General features: G+C 34.9%; 1 protein-coding gene across 1 annotated transcript in view; it reads right to left on the minus strand.

Moving 5' to 3' along the window:
* Positions 1-18,517, minus strand: part of TMEM135 (transmembrane protein 135) — a 163,869-nt gene that overhangs the window by 9,500 nt on the left and 135,852 nt on the right. The window contains exons 8-10 of the mRNA XM_049780052.1: positions 9,445-9,591; positions 7,071-7,140; positions 2,230-2,397 (exon numbers count right to left, since the gene is read on the minus strand). Of these exons, the coding sequence (XP_049636009.1) occupies positions 2,230-2,397; positions 7,071-7,140; positions 9,445-9,591 (385 nt within the window). The remainder of the gene's footprint in view (positions 1-2,229; positions 2,398-7,070; positions 7,141-9,444; positions 9,592-18,517) is intronic.

Raw genomic sequence — 18,517 nt, forward strand, 5'->3', positions numbered from 1 at the left:
TAATAATTCTGGGTACAATTGAGGGATGCTTTACTTTTGTGTTATTTACTTAACACACTGACCCTAGTATAATGGCATTAATTAAACCATATCTAACTGTGAGCAAGTGTTAACATATTAAGAAGGTAGCTTTCGAGGGAATTATGATTTTTATTCCCATTTAAAAGGCAAAGGGATAGTAGGACAAATAAATATGTGAATCTCTGGAAAAGTGCTATGAGTAATTTTAAAAAAATTCAGAAAAAAGGAGAAACAAAAAAGGATGGGGGACAGTAAAGCAAAGGGAAAATAAAACAGAAAACAAAGAAAAACAACAGAGTAGATTTAAATTCAACAACATTCATAAATACATTAAATGTAAATAGTATAAACATACCAATCAAAAGATAGATGATCAGACCATACTAAAAAAGAAACAATTATAGGCAATCTAAGAGAAACCAACTTAAAATAAAGATACAGGAAGATTATAAGTTAAAAGGACAGCAAATGCAATCAAAATTACAGTACCAAAATTAATATTAGAAACAGAAGATTTCAGAACAAAGGGATAAAGAGGACTATTGCAAAATGAAAAGGGCCAGTTCACCTAGAAGACAGAAGAAAACATTCATTTTTTTCCTGGGTCTTTCTTTAATTGCATTCCTATGAAGTTGCTAATGGCATCAACATATATGTTAATTAATATATATTCATCACATATGTCTTTGGAACTCTGAAAATGAGTTTTCTAATAGTTTTCTAAACTGGTCATATTTTCTTTAATACCATTAATTTGCATTACCTAGGTAAATAATTAGTAACAGAAATAAAAGTAAAAACACATGCTCTGAGACATGCTTGACCCTGAAGAATAACTAACTTGAATGCTTGACCCTGAAGAATAACTAACTTGAATTATGTATGCTGGAGGTAACTCACATTTGATAGCTGACAGCAAGACTAAATACAAATACTATGGCATGGGAGAAAAGTGAATACAAACATATAATTATCAATAATCTCCCCTATTGTTTCTATGAATTCAAAGACATCAATAAAGTTTCCTAATCAATCAATATTTAAAAATTACAATTCTAGTTATTACTAATGAAAATTGTCATTCACCCAGTAAGTGTGGATATTATAAACATAACAAGTGACAGCCATCCACAAAACTGTAATTTTATGCACATCCTCTTCAAATACTTTCTCAATTTTACATAATAAAATTTTCTGTAAAATGATGCATGACCATTTTACTCAAAATGACTTTGACCAGCATTTTATCAGCATTTTCTTTCTGTTTTACAAAAGTAATTAGCGTGTATCATATCCCAAATTAGTCAACCTTATTATTTAATGCATTGTTTCATTTAGAATCTAAATTTTGTCACTTAGAATTTAAATTTTAGATGCTTAACAAGATGTATCAGTAAGTTAATTTACATATAAGTAATTCTTATTACAAAAGGTCATATGTCATAAATTACTCCACGTGTTTAATTGTGTGCTTTAGGTACCTGAGTTTATTTATAGTAAATGAGTACATTTATGTGGAAATGCAGTGAAGACTGTAAACTGGTTACTGGAAAAGTGTAGAACAGTGAGTGGGAAAAGAGGGGTGAAAAATGTTGGTTATATAAATAAATTACAATAGAAAAATCCCTATTTCCAATAAGCATTGATATTAGCTTAAACTTCTATAATAGATTTAAATAACCAAACAGTATATAGGTTTACATAATATAAAAGCACAGGGTATATCAGTAATTTTAGAATACTAGAAAGTCCCTATTTTCAGTATACAGATAATTACAAATGTTAAATATTAAAATTTTATTTTGTAGGGGCCAGAGTAATAGCATAGCAGTAGGACACTTGCCTTACAAGCGGCTGACCCAGGACAGGCCCGAGTTCTATTCCTGGCATCCCATATGGTCCCTGGAGCCTGCCAGGAGTGATATCTGAGCATAGAATCAGAAGTAACTCCTGAGTGTTACCGGGTGTGGCCCAAGAACCAAAAAAAATTTATGTAGGATATTTATAGAATGTCTTTTAATAATTAGAATTAATATTTTAATATTCAACATTAGAACCTCAATTCCCAATATGAGTACATCTATTTGGTGATATTTATGAATAATATAGAGTTACTAAATAATGATAGATGAGTATGTCATAGCACTTTCTAAGAATAGTCACATTGGTTATTTCCTATTTTTAGTTTCCTTTTCTGAAAAATCTTACCTTGTAGATACTAACAAAGGAACCGAGAAAAGCTCCAAGCTGAAAGTTTTCTTTATTGTAGAAAAGAGAAAAAAGCCGGGATGGCTGTGTAAATAGATGTCTAAATGCAGATGGAATTCGGAGGCAGCACTGGATCAAATATCCCACACTAAACATTCTGATGAAACCCTAGAAAAATTGTGAGAGGAAATCTGATTTACTAGCTAATATTAGTTTTATATATAAAGATTTTTGTCTTAAGAGTAAAAACAGGTTTTTAGACACAAATTCTATCACAGGCATTCCAAAATTAAGTCTTAAAACCTCAAAGAATACATTTTTAAAAACTTGAGAAAGGTGGTGAAATCTTGGAGTTCTTTGAGTTATGTTCTTTGAGTTACAAGACTGAGAAAATTCTTAATCACTAGTGGAATTTGTTTCTCCTCCAAGCAGCTCCCTCAACCCACCCTCACTCTTAGGACTTCTTTTGAGAAAAATAATTTTATTATTTTTTTAGAATTTTCTCTCAACGTTTTTATTTGTTTGTTTTTGGTTTTGGGCCACACCCAGTGATGCTTAGGGGTTACTCCTGCCTATTCGCTCAGAAATTGCTACTGGCTTGGGAGACCATAGGGGATGCCAGGAATCGAACCAAGGTCTGTCCTAGGCTAGCTTGGGCAAGGCAGACGCCTTATCCCTTGTGCCACCGTTCCAGCCCCTTCTCTCAACTTTTTAATTTTGCCATGCAGGAATCAAATCCTAAATCTACAACTAAACCACATTCTAGATTTCAACTTTTAATCAACTTTTGAAATATATGGGTTACAAGTGTTTCTCAGACTAATAACATCTTTATCTGTGTTCAAGCTGAAGTAACTGTAAGAAAATGATAGCTTTAAGATATATTAAACACAATTTGGGGCAGGTGAGGTGGTGCTAGAGGTAAGGTGCCTGCCTTGCAAGCGCTAGCCCAGGAAGGACCGTGGTTCGATCCCCCGGTGTCCCATATGGTCCCCATAAGCCAGGGGCAATTTCTGAGTGCTTAGCCAGGAGTAACCCCTGAGCATCAAATGGGTGTGGCCCGAAAAACCAAAAACAAACAAAAAAAACCCACAATTTGATGGGGCTGGAGTGATAGCATGGAGGTAAGGCATTTTTGCCTTGCATGCAGAAGGTCAGTGGCAAATCTTGGCATCCCATATGGTCCCCTGAGCCTGCCAGGGCGATTTCTGAGCATAGAGCCAGGAGTAACCCCTGAGCACTGCCAGTTGTGACCCCCACAAATTTGTTATAAATCTATATTTTAGGTACATATTAACGTAAAAACAGGGGAGTTCCCATCACCGAATTGTCCTCCCTCCACCTCCGCTCCCGTCCTACCTCCGTCCTACCTCCCATATCCTGCTCTCTCACCCACGGGGCTGCTAGAATAAGTGGTCCCCTCTGTGCCTAGCTTACTACTTAGAGGTCCTACATCTATTTGGTCTTGGTACCTCCCTTATTTCACTCAGCTGTGAGATATATAAAAAATTAAAAGTATGTTGATGATATCTAGCCACAATAGAGATAAGGATTAGGAGGACCAGTAATGGAAGAAATCTTGCCACAAAGAGTGCAGAGTACAGGTAAAGAGAGAAGGGTCTAGAACTGGTTATTAAAAGGGGATAAAGTGATATGCATGGCACCTCTTCATTAACAGTAGTACATACCAATGTCAAAAAAGGAGGGGGGGTGTAAGATGACTGCCCCAGTCAGGCAGGGAGGATAGGTGGGAGGGAAGAGGGTATTAGGGAGGGTAAAGGGATACTATTGACACTGATGACAAAAAATGTGCACTGATGAAGGTTGTTGTACCAATATTGTATGACAGTAACTTAATCACAACTACCTGTGGAAAAATCTGTATTATAAACAACCTTGTAACCATGGGGTTTAAATAAAACACACACACAATACATGCAGTGACTTACACAAATTGAAGCAAAATATCCATTGAGTCCTATTGATAACTTAACCTTTCCAGTTTTTTGTTTGTTTGTTTTTGTTGGGGGCTATATCCGGCAGCACTCAGATTACTCCTGGCTCTGACTCAGAAGTCACTCCTGGCAGGCTTGGGGGACCTCATATGGAATAGTAGGAATCGAACCTGGGTTAGCTGAGCTCAAGGCAAATAAATGCCCTACCCACTGTGCTATCCCACCAGCCCCAACCTTTTTATTTTTGGATAAAATCCATTACTCCGGAAGCTGAGATAATCACTCTGTCAAATGTGGGAATTATTTTGTGTGAAAATATATACAGTTTATTACTGAAAAAAAATGGGTGTGATTCATTGGCAAGTATGACCATAAGCTGTCCTGTGTTTTATCTAATGTCACCCTGCTGAGCATGCATACAAGTACCACAGCTAAGGAAGTGCAAATCTTGGGATTTATCTCGGCTAAGGCCCACAACACAACCCAAAGTACATGCATGCACCTTGAACATTACAGCTGTAATGTGTCAGCACCATAGCAGTCATCATCATATAAACAACAAAGAAAAGGGGAAGGAAAGAAAAAAACATAGTAAATATTGGGACCAGAATGATAGTACAGCGAGCGGATAGGGTGTTTGCCTTGCATGTAGCTGACCCAGGTTTGATCCTGGCATCTCATATACAGTCCTCAGAGCACTGCCAAAAGTAACTCCTGAGAGCAGAGTCAGCAGTACCCCTGAACATGGGCAGGTGTTTTATAGATAAATAAATAAAAATAAAATAAAACAAGTGATAATTAAAAAAATAAACAAATACATATAAAATGATTATAACTATGGTAAGTGAGATAGAAATAATCAAGGCACTGGGAAAGAAATTAAGAGAATAGCAGATTGAATGATATTACTGAGGATGTGACATTTAAATTTAGAAGTTAGTATGAAGAACACATTCCAGTAGGTGGGAGAAAAAGTACAAAACCAAAGAGATGGGAAGGTATAAGGAATCCACAAAGAATGGCTGAAGAGTTATTGTTTAAGAGGGAAATGTAATTCTATGAAAAGGACATAATTTAACACAAGAACATGATTTAGCATGAGACCAGGGAATAATGAGGGCCAATTATTTTACAATTCTTTTTTTTTTCTTTTTTGGTTTTGGGTTTTGGGTCACACACAGCAGCGCTCAGAGGTTACTCCTGGCTTTATGCTCAGAAGTCACTCCTGGCAGACTCGGGGGACCATATGGGATGCCGGGATTCGAACCGCCTGCCTTCTGCATGCAGGGCAAGTGCTTTACCTCCATGCTATCTCTCCGGCCCAATTATTTTACAATTCTTATACAAATTCCTCTTCTATTGTTCTCTAATTATGAAAATAATATTCCAGTTTACACATAAATTTACAAGTTTACAAGACTGGCACACATCTGAAAGAATTAAAAGATTTTCTTCATTGCTCAGTAATTCTTTACTATCTTACATACTGAGAAATCATCAGCATTCTATGCCAGTTTTCTCCAGTGCCTCTGGATTTAGCTCCCCTCCAGGAGTATCCTAATAGGCAGTTAGGTTGCGTTGGAGGTTGTGACCATTCTCTGAAATCTATAGATTCCAAGGATGCCAGTAACTGTGCAGTGCCCCTACTTTAAAACTGTGGCAGGAAATGAGATATGGAGGTCAAGTAACAGAAAGCACTGTGCAACTGCATATCTATTCACCAGATCTTATTCTTGGTGGCAGCTGTGGGGATTTGGAGAGAACACCATCAACTTGCTGTGTCTCTTACAACTCTAAGCTATGATGTGCACAATCCCTCCCTTCCATAGCAAATGTCTTGGGTGATGAGCATAACTCAACTCTTATCATCAGCTAAGTGTGTCTGAAATGTTTGAATAAAGAATATAAACTGTAAGAGCACCAGAATAGTTAAAGCATCATCCAAAACTCAATTTGTGGAAAATAGTATCCCACTTCCATGCCCAGCTGACAACAAGATAAATGAATTGCTTCTGAGAGGGAGCAGGGTAAGGGTGGGCAGAGGGCACTGTTAGGAGTAGGGGGTTTCTGCTGGTGAACAAAGCTAAGTTTCTAATTGTAAAGCAAAATGGACAGACTCCAGCTACCTCAATGTCTTAAAAACTTCAACAGCTTTCCAAGTCCAAGCCAGACCCCAAATGACAATAGATTAGAAGTGCACAGTGCATATGTATGAGCACTGACTAACTTTACTCCACACATTCCAGGACCTTTTCTAGGAGGTACTGAATGAAATGAGAATACATAATGAAGGACAAACTTTAATAACTTTTTCCCTTTGTTATTTCACCTTTCCTTCTGCTTCATAAGTTTTTAAAGTCAGTTTTAAAATTTTATTTATTTATTTTTGTTTTATTAAAACAATTATAATCTACAGAGTCCCTCATAGTTGAATTTCAGATATACAGTGAGACAGGGGCACTAATTTTTAAGTAAGACAATTTTAAACTGTTTAAGGAAATGGTAAGTCAAAATGGAAAATTAATTTTCTATTTCTCACAATTTGGATGGGGGTGGGGTGGGTGCACTAAAACCAAGAACTCATACCTGCTAGGCAACATTTTGCTACTTAGTTACAACTCCAGTTTATTCAGAATCAATTCACAGATTTCTTATTCCTAAAGTTAAAATGCAATGACAAGAGTCAGAGCCATAGTACAGTGGGAAGTAACCCCTAAGCATCTTGGCATGGCCCCAAAACAAACAAACAAAAAAGCAAATGACACCATTCATTGTCAATTCACTCATTTACTCTGAAGTAATTTCTTCATTATTTATTACTATACTACTTTCCACAGTTTATATATATGTGTATATATATATTTATTTATATGAGCATATACTTACTTTAATACAATAAGAGATACAGTTATCTTCATAATGTTTGCAACATCTATGCCTTGGTCCATGTTTACATCTGAAATTAAATCAAAATGTATGTGTTATGAATCTCTCTAAAACTTTTCAAAAAGGCCAGAGATAGTGTAGGGGTTAAGTCACTTAACTTTTAGTTTCACAGAACATAAAGAAAGCAAATCACAAAGATAACAGTTCATTTTTTTCCTTTACTTGTCAATATTTGATACATCGTGTAAAATAATATGACCATAGCCAAAATATTTTAATGTAGAACAGATAAACCATATTAATAAATATCCGTGACTAAACATTAAAAAATGCATATACTTTCTCCATACTCTGCCAAATCTTTTGGAAGCTTTAAATTTCTTATTGTAGAATATAAATGGCCATAAATCACCCATGAAGTCAGTACTTAAGCAAAAAATTGTAATGAGAATGTGCTCATATTACAAGAATTTATACTTAATTATATTTGCTAGAAAACATCTGGAAAAGAAACTTGATAATCATATTAGAATTCAAAATTCAACCTTTAAAATAAAGAAATAAATATGTGGGAATTTAAGAGTATATTATTGATGATTTAATAGTCATTTATTTAGCCCTCTAGAGATTAAAAAACATTTTTGCTGAAAGGACTACTGTTCAAAACTGTTACTTGATATGTTGACTTCAAGACAATTCATTCAATTACTTCAAAAAGTCAACAGAATATCTAAGTGGGTTTAGTTCTTTTTATTCTTCTTTTCTCTTTAAAGGATCCATTTTCTAAAGTAAGTAGACTATAACATCTTGAGACTATAGTTAATTACCTTCATGGTTGAAACTCATGAACTCAATCCTATTTATAATAATTTAGACAGTGATATTCTCACTACATATCTCTAATTCCATTTGTAAATTGATTATAAGACCTTTTCCGCAATCTAATTCTGCTCTGCAGCTGGAGTACAGTCATTGGTGACAGCAACAGTTCATACCGACCATAGCTCTTATGTCATTAGAATGATATGACACATTAGGTCATGTGAAACTGGTGAGTGATTCCAGCTGGCACCTGAGAAGAGGTAAAGGAGAAAAGGGCTGCCTTATGCAAACCATCACTCTTCATATTTCTAAGTGTCCTCTTCAAAGACATTTCTTAGCCACTACTACCATTCTCTACAGTTTCCCCTCTGCTAGTAAAATTAAATTCTAGAGAATATTGCCATTGAATCTCCTGTGTCTCACTAAAACTAACATTTGCTCTGCTCTGTATTAGCCTGTACTTCTCTCAAAGATCTCTAAAATGCAGTGAGTCTATTTAGATGAAAAGGTTATTGTGACCTGGTCAGTTCTAACACCAAAGGCACCATCCAACGTAAAATACATTCTTAGCCTTCTCTCCCCAGTGCAGGTGACATCATTTCTACTAATAGGAATCCTTTCTCTATCTTCTAAGTGAGGTAAGTTACAACTATTTTGTACTTGCTTAGTAAGTTCACCAATATAATCCTCTGCTAACCCTTTCTTTTTATCTTCTTTTTATCTTACAGAGAACAATCTTCATATTTTTCAAAAATCAGTAAAAACTGTTAGTATTTATTCTGTGCTCAGCTATGTGAGAAAACTCAAATTATTCCATTTATTGCTTATAACACTGTTAATAGAGATTATTAGTGTTAGTTAACTCATGAGGATTGTGGAATGTGGAGTGATTCAATCACTTGTTATAAAGCTGGCAGGTGCAAAATGTGAGTGAAACACAGTTTTTTTAATTTCCAAGAGCTTAACTTTCCAAAACTTGATCCTCTAACTTCCTTTATAGCCTATACATTCCACCTTCTCTAATATATAGTTAATAAGGTTATTTTTATTGATGTTTGAATTTTATAATTTTATATTGTTAATTTTAGTACCTACCTAAAAAGTCATAAAATGAAGATCTACTAATATGAAATATATTTTGTTGCATAATATATAAATTTCAATTTTTTATTTATAAATTTCTAATAAATTCTGCTCTTTATTTTAAGCTTGCTTCTTAATATTTCTGCATCTTAAGTCTCTTTCAGAAATTTTATCTTTTCCAAACTAGGAAAATTCAATTAGCATATATTAGTATATAGAAATAGTCTTAGTCTAGCCTCTTGAAATCTAGCTATAATTTGAAATAAAAATATTTCAATTTCAGGTGAATCTGTTTTAAAAATGAGTGATGGTTTCTTGTCCTCCAAGAAACAAGTAACATTCATTCTTTTGAAAAACTCAATGCAGTTCCTAAATTATCATTATCTAAAGAAAAAAGAAAAACACCTTGCTATTGTACATATAGTACATAAAACTGAAGTGTGCTAACATATCAAAATTAAAAACTCACATTGAATCCACAAGTTTCCTAACTAGAGCAATTATATTCATTCTCCTTGGTTTTTCCTCCTGATTCTCAGTCTTTTGTTCTATTCTTGCATATGTAGCCTCCGGTGAAGAAGAATGTGTGGGAATTTCTTCCTTCCCAACAATGAACCTAAAGGAAAGAACACAATATGAGGCAATTTTCAGCTTAAAAATATACAGTGAGAAAATATTTTTTGCTATATAGAAATAAATGCTGAAGACTATCTTTTAATTTTTTCACAATTTATGTAAAATCCAACTACACTTTAAATAAATATTAGGTTTTTGAACTCTAAATCCTCAAAGACATTAATAATTATTTGTTTGAGAATTCAGGTATTTTAAAATCATGTTAATCAGGTAAAACAAAGGAAAGCACTTTTGTCAAAAAAAAAAAAAAAAAAACTTTCAACTTAGGCCACAACTTCAGTTCGCTGAATATTTATTTACCTTAAAGCTTTTGTTTTTTTATCCACATAAGCAAAAAAGCCACTAGTATGAATCTACTAATCTACAGTAAAATCTATCTTTATTTAAAGCTTACAGAGTGTTACAATTGAATGGTTCTCAGTGGCAATTCAGTAGAACAAGAGCAAAATAAAGAAAACTGAAGGAAAACCAGAAAATGCTCAAGATTCTATATATCCACATTATTTCTTTGAAAATCTTAATCTGATGTTATTCCAATCAAATTATTTCTCTTGGAGAAAGCCAATATCCAAGAAACTCATTATTTTTTATCTCTTGAAAACTGGACTTTATATTTCCACAGACCATAATAAGAAAATGTCAGCACCACTTGAGATTTTATTTGTGCTATTGTATCTTTACTGTATGAGTCATTGTCCTTATGTAGGATAATTAAACTCCCCTAAGAGAATTCCACCTTTTAACTTTACAGAAAATATCGTAAGTGATCAATAACACTACACCCAAGTTTTAGAATACAGGAACTATGGCAATAAGACAATTTCAGCACATGTGAAAGAGAAAAAGAAAAGGCTACTACCTACAACAACTGAAACCCATTTCATTCAGACCAAGTTGATAAAATATCTAGTTTCTCCACTTGTTAAGGAGCATGCAAAGAAATGTGTCACCACATAGCAGCTGTGCATCCGTGGCAACTACTGTTAGCCCCAAGGAATCTGGTTCTTAATTGTGAATACGCATGGTGAATTTACAATTTGACTTCCATGCTTTAAAAACAGCAGAAGCAACAGGATAAAAGCAGGCTTGAACAGATACAATAGCATCTCACACTCTTCACAACACTATTATAGAATTGACCAACACATTTAAGAGGCCAATTCCCTGGAGAAGCTGCTGCCCTTGCAGCAAACTGCAAAGTTAGTGATTCTTCCTTCCCTTTATGCTTCCATAGCCCAATGATGCCAGTATGGAACACCTCAGTCGTAGTTCACTTAATCTACTAAACTGTGTAGTTTGTGAGACTCTATATTTTCTTTGCTATTATTTCTCAGCACCTCACATAGATCTCATACATAATATGCATTTACTACATTGTGAATGAAAATAATAACAAGCATTTTTATAGGATTGGAAACATTTTTGTTGTTTTATTTTTCTAGTTTGGATCACAAGTGTCTGCTCAGGAGTTACTCTTGGCTTTGCATTCAGGAATCACTTCTGGTGGTGCTCAGAATGCCAAGGAATGCAAAGGAACAAACCCTGGTTCTTCCTGTGCAAGGCAAACCACCTTACCCACTGTACTGTTTCCAGGTCAGAACAAGCAACTTTTAAACAATTATTAAATCATTTCAGCCTCCTAGCAACAATATGAAGTAGATACCATAATTCCCATGAAAGGCTATCTGGAGGCCCACCCCATGACCCCACGCTTTGTGCCACTTTTCACTGGCTACGCTGTACCTCAGAGGGAAGCCCCTCAGAACATAGGACACAAGGGAACTTGGTTCAAGGGAGCCATAATGGTTCATATGGTTCAAGGGAACCATAATGCAGAAACAAGCCTCTTATGTCATCTAAACGCACCAAGGACTCTGACACCCTACTACTGACCTATACCCTATGCCACTTATCCTTGGCTCCCCTGAACCAGGAAGCCCCCTGCTGCCTGAATCTTGAACCCAAAAATGTGCAGCATGTGAATTTGACACTTTCCACTCCACAAATGCCAAGTGTTTTGGGTTTTGATGCCTCCACAATTGCCCTCTAGCTAAACAAAATCACTTTTTTCTATATAAACATTGAAATAGCATGATACGACACTAACTTTGTTAGATTAACAAATTAAGGATAGTAACAGTGTGCTAAAATATGAAGAAACAGTTCAGATCTCAGACAAATGGGAATCTGCAGCTAAAAATCACAGCATCCAGAAATTTTCAAAAACAATGATGAAAAATAAAAACTGACAAACTCTGGCAGATACTAGTTCTGTCAAATCATAAAGCTCCGACAAAGTCTCAATCCTCACTTATGAAGAACTTAATGGTCAAGGAAGTAAAGCAATCAACCAATGATAAGATGAAGTGATCCAGGGTATCAGAGTCCAAACATTGAAGAAGAATTTAATTGAAGAAGTTAAAAATAATACAACAGGGGCCAGAGCAGTGGCACAAGTTGTTGGGCATTTGCCTTGCACGTGCTAGCCTAGGCTGGACTGCTGTTCGATTCCCTGGTGTCTCATATGGTCCCCCAAGCCAGGAGCAATTTCTGAGCGCAGAGCCAGGAGTAACTCCTGAGCATCACCAGGTGTGGCGCCCAAACCAAATAGATATAATAGCCAAGTATAATGACAGAATTAACCATGCAGAGGAACATATCAGTGAGATTAAAGATAAAATAACAGCCACAACCAAGAATGAACTGACAAAAGAAAGAGAGATGAATGAGTGAAAAAGAATATAAGCATGGGACAGGTAATAGCAAGAGGAATAATAATCAAATCATAGAAATATTAGAAGAATGTTACCAAAAAAATAAAGGAAAGTAGAATTGGTGAAGAAACAATTCCAAAAAATATTCTAAACTCTGGAAAGAAGCTTCTGCACAAATTCAAGAGACCCAAAGAACATCAAAAACCAAATAAATACAAACAACACCAAGACATATAATCAAGCTGGTAAAAATCAAAAGACAAAGAGACTACTTAAAACAGCGAGGAAAAAAAAAACGACCCTTATATATATATATATATCAACTATGTAAGAAAAGCAAAAGAATAGAATTACATATTCAAAGTATCAAATTAAAACAATTTCCAGCCTCAAGTCCACTATCCTATGAAGCTATCATTTAAACTTGATGGAGGGAAAAAAATAATCTTCTCAAACAACAGTTGGCAGCATTTGCAACAACTAAACCTTTCTCCAAGAATTACTGAAAGGCCACCTATAAAAACAGACTCTGGTAAAAGCAGCTAGAATCCACAAACATCTTGTATCCTCAAAAATGGCAACACAGCCATAGATATTATTATGAACTAAACCACCTATAAATGGCACAAAGTAACTGGATGATCAGAAAAGAAAATCTATCCATCTGCTTCCTACAGGAAACACAGCTAAACCTAAAGGATAAGAAGAAGTTCAGAGTAAAGGATAAAAAACAATCATACAAGGCAATGGAAGGATATACAAGAAAAAAAGCTAAGCAGCCATACTTAGACCAAATAGTATTTACTATAAAGTAGATAATTGAGACTGTGATAGACACTACCTAGTGATTAAGAATATAATAGATCAAGAAATACTATCATCAACCTTTAAGTACCAAATGAATGCTCAGCAAAGTTCATAATGATTCTGCTAGCAAAATAAAGAAACCATTGATAGAAATACAATAGTAGTGGGAGACATCAACACTCCATTTTCACCACTAGACAGATCAAGCAGATGAAATATCAGTAAAGAGGCAGAGCCCTAAATGAGGAGCTACAAGAACTAGAACAGTTGGACATATACAGGACTCATCTATCAAAATAAGAATATACAGTTTTTTTCTAGTGCACATGGAACATTTTTAAGATAGATCACATATTAGGGTATACTTCAAATATATATATTTACAAATATAGAAGTTGTAAAAAGCATCATCTCAGACAATAATGCCATGAGTAGAAATTAACCACAGAAAGTAGATGATAAAAACTTCCAGCATGTGAACTTAACAGAATACTGCTAAACAGCAACTGGATCAAAGAAGACAATCAAGAAAGAAGCAAAAAAATATTTATTGAAACAAATAACAATGAAGATATAAATTGTCAGAATTTATGGGATAGAGCAAAGTCTATACCGAGGAGGAAATTCAAAACATCACAGGCCTACATTAAGAAAGAAAAATAGAGCCTAAATCAACAACCCAGACATTTATCTATTTAGAGAAAGAACATTAAACAAACCCTAAAGGGTAGCAGGAGAAAAATAGTAAAAACAAGAGCAGAAATCAACAACATGAAAATCAAAAAAGCAATTCAAAGAATCAAGAATGAAAAGAGTTGGTTCTTCTGAAGAATAAATAACATAAACCTTTAGCGAGACTCATGAGAAATAGAAAGAGAATGTTCAAATTAACCATATCAGAGATATAAGGGGAGAAATAATAAAAGACCCTTCATTAATTCAAAATACAGTGAAAGGTCACTATGAACAACTGTATGCACTTAAGCTTGAGAATCTAGAAGAAATGGATAGATTTTCAGAGTCATGTAATCTCCTAAAGCTGAAAGAGGAGAGAGTAGAAAGCCTAAACAGGCCAATCACAAGTTAGGATATCAAAACAGTAATTAAGAATCTCTCCAAGAATAAAGTCCTGGTCCAGATGGCTCACTGGTGAGTTCTATCAAACCTTCAAAGAAGATTTACAACATTTATTCCTTAAGCTCTTCCAGAACATTGCAAGAAGAATCCTTCCTAACAACTTCTATAAAGCTAACATTATACTAATACCCTAAGCAGACAAAGACATTTCCATAAGAAAAAATTTCAAACCAATCTAACCTCCCTGATGAACAATGATGCAAAAATTCTAAACAAGAAGACCATAGTGTGGGATGAAAATATGCCCATGATCTCATTCCCCACAAAGATGGTCTCAAAAGACATAATGGGATATCTATATTTTCTATGTATGTTTGATTCCTAAACCTCTTTATACCTCTTAATGTTTCTATACCCACCCCAATGCAAAGGTAGCTTCTTCCATCCTTTTTATAATTTTATTTTTTTCTCTTTTAATTCTTATATATTTTATTTTTCTTTGCTTGTTTGGGTTCTGTTCAAGGTGAAATTCTAGAAGAAAGGTCTAGCCTGGGATAAAATAGCTCTGGCCAAAACCAGGGCGCATAGACTGTATAGCCTGCCATTTCTACCCCTTAATGCACCAACAATATAATATGGCATTGTTCCTTCTTGCATAGGCACACTAACATGGGGAAATTCTTTGTATAGAAACAAGCTCTTATCTACTACGGATAAGAACTCATAAATTTTATAATACAGGAGCACCTCACACCCTGAACACTTAACATGGGGACTCGACTTAGACTGAATGAGATACAACAAGGACTGTCCAACTCCAACCCCATATGCCAACTTTAGAACTGACACCGTTCCCTGCACCATTATCAGGAACCAAACTCCCCCCGGGGGAGGTCCCTACTACCACTCTGGCACCAACTCGCGCCAGGCTAGGTACATAGAACATCCTGATAACAAGGAAACAGCAAAACCTTGATTTAAGGACAGGTTCCTCAACCTCATCACCTAATGATGAGATGAAATCAGAAGACACTTCACCCTTTGGCCTATGCAAAACCCAAGATCACTAATTACAGAAGACTGACTGCAACAACTGTGACTGGAACCATAAAGACTCTATATTAGTCTTAGACCTAGGACCTGTGCAAAAACCAAGATATTTAATTACAGAAGACTGACCTTGACAAGCACAACTAAGCAGACCATTTCCTGGAACCATTAAAAAAAAAAACTTGGGGTTTGACAATGAGCATGGCCATAGCCTATAGTTGATCCAAATAAAGTATGCATGCACCAAGGATAGAGAAACCCTGTATCTCTTAGGCCAAGAGAATTCCCTTTCTAATTTCCCCCAATTAACTGTGCCTATGGCAAAAAAAAAAAAAAAAATATTGCCACACCAGTCCCTCCTATTTTTAATTTTTAATTTTAATTTTTTAACTTTTCTTTCTTCTTTGAAATTTAAATTTATAGCTTCTACACAGGGGCTCAAGCCTGCATTTTTCTTCTTTTTCAATAGAACGATAGAACATGAATCATCTTATGAGGCTTGTTCTGCCTCATAAATTGGGGGGGGGGGGGGGGAAGTGGATGGTACCAGGGGTAAGTAGTCTCATGAACACTGAGTGGAGAAAAAAAAGATCAGTCCTAAATACCCAACTCAAAGTCAATAAAAATAGAATCAAAAGACCCAAACTACAACAAGCTATACACAAAAGGGACTTGTATACACTAGCAGTTCAGGAAACAAAGGGTGGAGACAGGGAAAGCATGCTGGGAACAGGGGAGGAGGGAGGTCAACACTAGTGGTGGGAATTGACCTAGTTCACTATCACTATGTACCTTAAATATAACTGTGAAAGACTTGTAATTCACATTGGTCTCAATGAAAATTATATACATATGATTATATATATAAATATCAATAAAAGAAGCTCTAGTGGGTAGGAAGTTTGCCTTATACATGGCTGACCTAGGGTTGATCTCCAGCATCCCATAGGGTCCCTTGATTCCTGCCAGGTGTGATTTCTATATACGGAGTCAAAAGTAAGTCCTGTCCCTGACTATTGCTGGGTGTGATCTAAAAATATTAGCAAACAAGAAGAACGTAAAAAACCCTGGAGACATCTCTCTTATGTATGTATGTATCTCTCTTAGACTGAAGGGAAAGCAAAGGGATTTTTACTTGACCTTGTATTTGATCATATACTATGCAGATGCCAGGAGTGTGAGAAACTAAGTTCTTGTTTGTTAAGCACTGACTCGACTATATATGTGCAAATGTATCTATATATGTTTATGTATATTATATATATTTTGTTGCAGTTCAAGTTGACTGAAACAGTTAATTTACATTGTTCACATTAAAATCCACTTTATACAGAAAAAAAATCCTTAACAAAATCTTAGTCACTGAATCCAACAACATATCAAAAAATTCATACACCAATCAAGTGGGAATCAGTACTAATATGCAAGGATGGTTCAACATATGCATATCAATTAACAATACACTACATTAACAAAATATAAGAACTATATCATGATATCAATGTAGAGAAAACTTTTGACAAGATTCAACATAAATTCATAATTAAAACCCTCAACGTAATAGGGGTGGTGGGAACTTTCCTCAATATATTAAGGGCCATCTAGAACAAATCCATAGCAAGTATCATTCTTAACAGTGAAAAATTGAAACCATTTCTTCTTAAATCAGATAGAATGCAAGGATGGTCACAATCTCCACTTTTATTTTATATAGTATTAGAAGTACTGACTATAGCAATTGGTTAAGAAAAACTAATCAAAAGTATAAAAATAGAAAATAAGTCAAATTATCACTTTTTGCAGATGACAGAGTAATATATATATATATATATATATATATATATATATATATAAAGATCCTAAAAAGTCCATAAAAACGTTCCTAGAAACAAACTTTACTTTTCATACACTTGAATTGTCGTACACTAAAAATCATCTCAAAGTGGATCAAAGACCTAGAGACCCATCCAGGAACTATAAAGTTTACTAAGGAAGAGATCAGCAGAAAGCTAGAAGATTTGGGCCTCAAAGGCATATTCAATGATCACTGGCAAAGCCAAGAAAATTAATTAAAAATAAACAAATGTGACTATACCAATTTGAAGAGTTTCTACAAGGCAAAGAAAACACAGGCTAAAACTAAAAAAAACAACTGTGTCTTTTAGTTTCACATTCAACAGTTCAGATAAGTGCTTAATATATATATAGAATACTAATAAAGATCAACAAAAATAAATTCAAAAATCCTATCAAAATGAGGAAAAGAAATAAACAGACATGTCTCAGAGGAAGACAAGTGGATTGCCAATAGGCACATAAAAAGTGTTCAGAATTACTTGTCATTAGGAAAATCCAAATCAAGACCACAAAGAGATATCATCTCATACCAGTGAAAATAGCACATGTCAAACATAGCATGAACAAATTGCTGGTGGGGACGTGGACTAAGGAATTCTCATCCACTTCTGGTGGAAATGTTGTCAAGTTCAACCTCTGTGGAAATTAGAGTCCTCAGTAAATTAAAATGAGTTGTTATATGACCCAGAAATTCCATTTTTAAGTATCTATTCATAGGATGTAAAAACATTCATTCAAAAGACACATGCACACTATTCATCATTGTAACAATGAGTACAATGGCTAAAATATGAAATCAACTAAGAAAAAATGAATGGATTATAAAGATTTGGTACAAATATATAATGGAATACCGTGCAGCTGTAAGGAATGATGAATCATGCAATTTGTTGCAACCTGGTTGGAACTGGAAAATAGTGTGTTGAGTGAAGTAAAGCCAGAAGAACAAAGACAAACACAAGATGATCTCACTTATTTGTGGAATGTAGAATGATTATATTAGGAGATGTAATGTAATAAAGGGGGATGCATAAATCACCCTTGTCCCCAAAGCTTAGAGAGAAGGCCAAAGAAATGAAATCAAGGAGGAAAGGAAGCAGATGAGAAAGAAAAGTAATGGGAGAATATGGGCTGGGCTTTGGTTATGCTGGGAATGTGCAAGAATGGCAGAGCTATATATCCAAAGCACAGACTGAACAACACTGGAATACAAGATATAATCTGAAACCATGAACTTTATGTGCCTGCTCATGTAGCAAGTGGGGATTGGAAAGGTTAGTTGAAGGATTGAAAGTATGGAAGCATTGGCCATGGGACTTGATAATGGTGGTGGGATTGGTGTTGAAATATTATATGCCTAAAATTCACATGTCAATAACTTTGTAAATTACAGTTCTTTAA

This window comes from Suncus etruscus, chromosome 9, assembly GCF_024139225.1.
Source record: "Suncus etruscus isolate mSunEtr1 chromosome 9, mSunEtr1.pri.cur, whole genome shotgun sequence".
Classification (NCBI taxonomy): Eukaryota; Metazoa; Chordata; class Mammalia; order Eulipotyphla; family Soricidae; genus Suncus; species Suncus etruscus.